The 5,000-nt window shown below is 39.7% G+C and overlaps 1 protein-coding gene across 1 annotated transcript in view; it reads left to right on the top strand.

Annotated features, from left to right (window-relative positions):
• Positions 1-5,000, top strand: part of LOC138057291 (MAM and fibronectin type III domain-containing protein 1-like) — a 27,554-nt gene that overhangs the window by 12,531 nt on the left and 10,023 nt on the right. Inside the window, exons 7-8 of the mRNA XM_068903343.1 lie at positions 4,446-4,636; positions 4,890-5,000. The exon at positions 4,890-5,000 is cut by the window's right edge and continues 204 nt beyond it. Coding sequence (XP_068759444.1) covers positions 4,446-4,636; positions 4,890-5,000 — 302 coding nt within the window. The remainder of the gene's footprint in view (positions 1-4,445; positions 4,637-4,889) is intronic.

Raw genomic sequence — 5,000 nt, forward strand, 5'->3', positions numbered from 1 at the left:
GATCGTGGGCATCCATGCTTCCGGAATTCTATTCCACTATCCTTGTTGATGTTGTTAGGGTGAAGTCTTATGTGAATCGCCTCTTTGACCCTGCTTGTGTACCAATGAGGATCACGATCAATAAACTTTACTTCGTTCCAAAGCGGGTTGTGTCCGGTGTTGTTAGCGTGTTATGAAACGGCGGAGGTCTGGGTACAGGCTAGTTGGATGTCTCGCTCATGTTCTTTGAATCTATCTTGCATAGATCTTCCAGTCTCGCCGATGTAGACTTTACCGCTTTCACAGGAAATCCTGCAAACCACGCCATCTTGTTTAGTCGGCTCGACTAAACATAGGGTAAAACCGCAATAGAGTTGTGCTCGATCGTGGGCTCAGCACTGCTACTTGGTATCCTGGTCTTGGTGATTTTCTGCAAGAAAGAAAGAGGGTAACCATGAGAGACAAGAACAGAAGACTGGTGTTTCTTCTCCTTGCAGACAACAGAGGGTTTTGTCACGAGACCTTTGGCGCGCTCGTAGAGACACTTGACAATACCGCGTTTTACTGATTGCGGGTTGTGGGAATCATGCGCTAAGTACTGATCGGTGTGCGTAGGCTTCCAGTGCCCGCTGGTGGTGAGGCGGCAGTCCGGTTCTCTTGAAACTGCGGTGTCAAGAAAGCGAGTTTGTAGTCGATCTCTGTCTTCATGGTGAAGCGAATGGAAGGCTGCTGGTTGTTCAGATGCTGTAAGAAGCTGTTAACGTTTCCGCGATCCACGATGGTAAAAGTGTCGTCAACGTAGCGTTTCCAGATCCTAGGTTTGTAGACCGAAGGAGTTATTGCCTGTTGTTCGAAACTCTCCATGTATAGGTTAGCAATAACAGCGGAGACCGGGCTTCCCATGGCTGCTCCTTCTAATTGTTCGTAAATTGAACAATGTTGAAAACTAACCAATCACAGCGGAGCATCCTGCTTAAAAGTTGACGCGTAACCAGTCGACCTCATCGCCTGATGAAGACTAGCAGTATGCAGTCGAAACGTTGCGATCTACATCACTAGTGACCACATCGTGAGACAAACGAGAATTGTTTATTATTAAAATTTATGTTGTTTTCTATGTTTTCATGTCACCTTTTTTATTGCTGATGGCAATTTTTTTAATTTTTGATCGACACCTTTTAAAAACTCCCTTGTGCTCTTCCTTAAAACTGGGTATCAATATTTCTTTACTTTTGTATCAATAGTTGTTTTGCATAAAGCACACCAACAAAATCTGTACCATGCTTAGTTGGCATTTTTGAGCATTAAAATAATCTATAGATTTAGCCAAGCCTAAAAGCGAAGCTCTCGGCTTGTTTATTCTTACTGACTGTAGGATTAGTGAAAATAAAAGGCTTTGGAACGGTCCGCCTTTGGGTTTTCCCGGATTTTGCTTAATTATGTCATTTTCTTCGCTGCCTAACTTGTGAATTCCACGGTTAATTTCACCTGAAAAACCGACTGATCGCATGAATCCCGAAGGGATGAGTGTGATATCGGTTTTTCCAGCGAAATCTATTGTCGAATTCACCAGTTAGGCAATTAATTTTTCTTGAATCGCAAGAGTTTTAAAAGAAAACAAGCAAATCCTCAGCAAGCGAACGGAAAAGAAAAGAAGCCATTTCAGAGTGGACTGTCAAAAGCCATTGAGAGGGATTCACGCTAAAATTAGAAATCACAGACGTACTATAGCTCGTGATGCAACAGAATGTACTTTATTTATTCCACTTTATCTCTCAAAACGAGATCATTTACATTTTGATGTACTTCACTGAAAGACGCCAGCTTGGCTTAGAACCAGAATCGGCTAGAAAGGACAAACTTCAAACAAGATCTCCAACAAATTACCTGTACGTGCTCTAAACAAACGTCTGTAAACACAAGCTGGTGATATGTCTCCTTACTTTTACGAGAACTCATTGCGATTACATGTTTAGAACATAAGTGCAAAATTTTCTTGTCACTATCGAGGCACATCGAAAAACAGTTAGGCAAGCGGAGTAAGAAAACTTCTTGTTCGCTCGCATTTTAAAGCCAAACAAACCAGCAAAAGATCGATTATTTCTGTCCAAAAAGAGTACAGATGATTGTTATTTAATTCCAGTTAAAAATAAAAATTCGAGTTCCATTCCTAAGCAAAGGAAAAAACGACTAAACCACTTTTTATAAATATGCATCCACTTGAAATAACTCATCCGTAGAAATAACAAACGGTTTAGTGTCCAAGAAAAGAATTTGTGGAGTAACTTCTTCCACCAACTTAAGCTATTACTGGTGTACCGTTTTGTCGTTCTCGTTCTCTTTCTCTCTTCTTTCGTTTCTTTTCTTCTGTCATAGGCCGTCCAGGCATCTTGCAACCTCAGTAGAGTCAAAATTAAAAATCTTAAGATATACCAAAAACTGCAATTCAGAGCAAAAAGCAGCCCTAAACAAATTAAAAATAAACAATCAGCTTTAAGTTTATATTGCTCCAATGCTTGACTTGAATAAATACGTAGCCACCAGTGTGTCCTAACCACAGCTATATTATGTTAAACCCGGACTGAAACCAGCGAAAAATGCAAGAAAAATATATTTTCCAGAAGAAGTTCAACTTTATGTCGCCTCGAATCCAATGTTACTCGATTCCCATTTATTTGCTTCAGTCTTTCTGGGTTTATTATTTTACATATTACGTCCTGGAAAACAAAACGCAGCTCAGTTGACAGTTCTGGAATAAAGCGCTGTGTCAAGTTACTGCACTATCACACGTATGCAATGCGTACTGTTACGTGCTGGAATAACCAAGAGATGTCCGCTGTCCGCGATCAAGACATGAACGAAAAGAACTCCCGAGTACTATATATGGCACGCAACAAAACTGTGACAAAGAGCAATTACCCCTTTAGAACTATTATTTAATTGGTTTACACTGTTACAATTACTTAGGTTAAAGATTAAGTTAAGCAGTTCGTAAAGCAAAGCAGACTTACTGTCTTTCATGGCCATTCCAGGTATTCATCTCGATTATCCTCCTCCGATTGTAGACAACAATGCGTGACTTTCTTGATTCACTGGATTCTTTCCACTTACTGGGTTTTTTGTGCACACAAACTCTTACGGAGGACTTCCACTGACTTCTTCATCTTCTTTCCTTTTCGGCCATTCTCTTTCTTCTCTTTCTTCTGTCCGGATATTGCAAGATCAAAGGTTATCGCTCCACCACAGTTATCGCAGTTGATTTTCACTTCGTCACAGTATCGCATCCATACTAAGTTCAATCACAGCCGGCCACGAGGGTAAGCCTCTAACAAAGAGTTTGTTCTATTATTTACAAGCCTGCCTTTATACTTTTACTCTAAGCATCTAGAGTTTTCTGTTGCTATTTATAGTCTATTACAAAGTGTACTATTTGTAGAAACTGCTGAAAATTTCAGATTGAACGATAACTCTAGAAAAGTCTGGAATTGCATGACAGATAAACTAAAAGTAACTCTGATCCTCATAACTACGTATTTTCCACTTTGAAAAGAGTTTACATCGAACTAAAATGAAAGATACTCGTCGAGTGCGTCTAGAAATTTGTTTCAATCTTCGTAGTGTTTTGCTTGATTTTTAATCGTTTACTGAAAAACGTGTTTTTGAGTGTGCTCATTTTATGACATTATTGTATCATTGATGAAATGGTAAATGAAATGAATCATATATGAACTGCTGATATGAAATCAAGTGAAGCTATGATCTTTGCGCAGTTATGAATGCAATTTTTACAATTGCGTAGAGAAGCCTGAAAAATTCAGGACTTCAACTGGGTTTGAACCCGTGACCTCACGATTCTGGTGCGACGCTCTAACCAACAGAGCTATGAAGCCACTGAAGTTGGGAGCTTATCATTTGTGGGTTCTGATGTTCCCGTGGGGAATGAATCAATGATGAAATGGTTTAAGGAAATGAATCATATGCGCACTTCATATATGATTCATTTCATATACCATTTCATCATTGATTCATTCTTCACGGGACCAATTAGAACCCACAAATGACCAGCTCCCAACTTCAGTGGCTTCATAGCTCAGTTGGTTAGAGCGCCGCACCCGAATCGCCAGATCACGGGTTCAAACCCAGTTGAAGTCCTCAAATTTTCAGGCTTCTCTACGCAATTGTAAAAATTGCTTTCATAACTGCGAAGATCATAGCTTCACTTGATTATTTTATCATATTAAAACAGTATCTGTGATATACAAATTAGCTATGAAATGGCATACTATGCGCATTTGCGCCAGCTGACTGTGTCCCTTTAAAGTTTGTTATTTCCAAGTGCGAAAAACTCGCGCCCTCGTGCGTACCGTTGGTTTTTTTTTCCTCCTGCGCTTTCTTTCGCGTCACGCAAAAAGGACCAAAAACGTGAGAGACCTGTCACATTCTGATTATTTTGATGTTTTTTCCAGTGAATTTCTAAAGGTTTTTTCAAGCAGTGGCTCTGAGATCTTCACTCGTGATCCATGCTTTGAAGATCATCGAGACGTGGTAGAATTGCAGTTTGGCGAAGGAAACTTCGTTACTCTACAGACCCAACTATACAGCAGATACAGCCATCTGAATCTAGAATTTGTTATAGTAAGAAGAAGCCTCCATTCAGGTATACCTAGAAAGTCGCTTTTATCATTTTGTTTTTCTTTTAACGAAAAACGAAGAAAGTTGGGAAAGAACTCGAATGGGGTAAAAGCTGTTCTTTTTCTTTCTTGTTCTCCGTATTACTTTTAAAACAAACAAATAAACACAAAGTCTTCGGTCTCTATACGTTTTGCTCGGATCCTCCGTAGCAAATGCCTTATTTTAGGGTGCTTGTCCTACTTTTTAAATTGTTATGATATTGTTTCGTTACGTTGTAGCTCTTTCTCCATCAAGTGCATGGAATATACATGGTTTCAACACCAGCCAGAAGAGTTTATTTGTTGACTGGAGCAACGTACCACGAGACTTACCAGCCGATATCTTCATTT

The sequence above is a fragment of the Montipora capricornis genome, chromosome 7, assembly GCF_036669925.1.
Source record: "Montipora capricornis isolate CH-2021 chromosome 7, ASM3666992v2, whole genome shotgun sequence".
NCBI classification, from domain to species: domain Eukaryota; kingdom Metazoa; phylum Cnidaria; class Anthozoa; order Scleractinia; family Acroporidae; genus Montipora; species Montipora capricornis.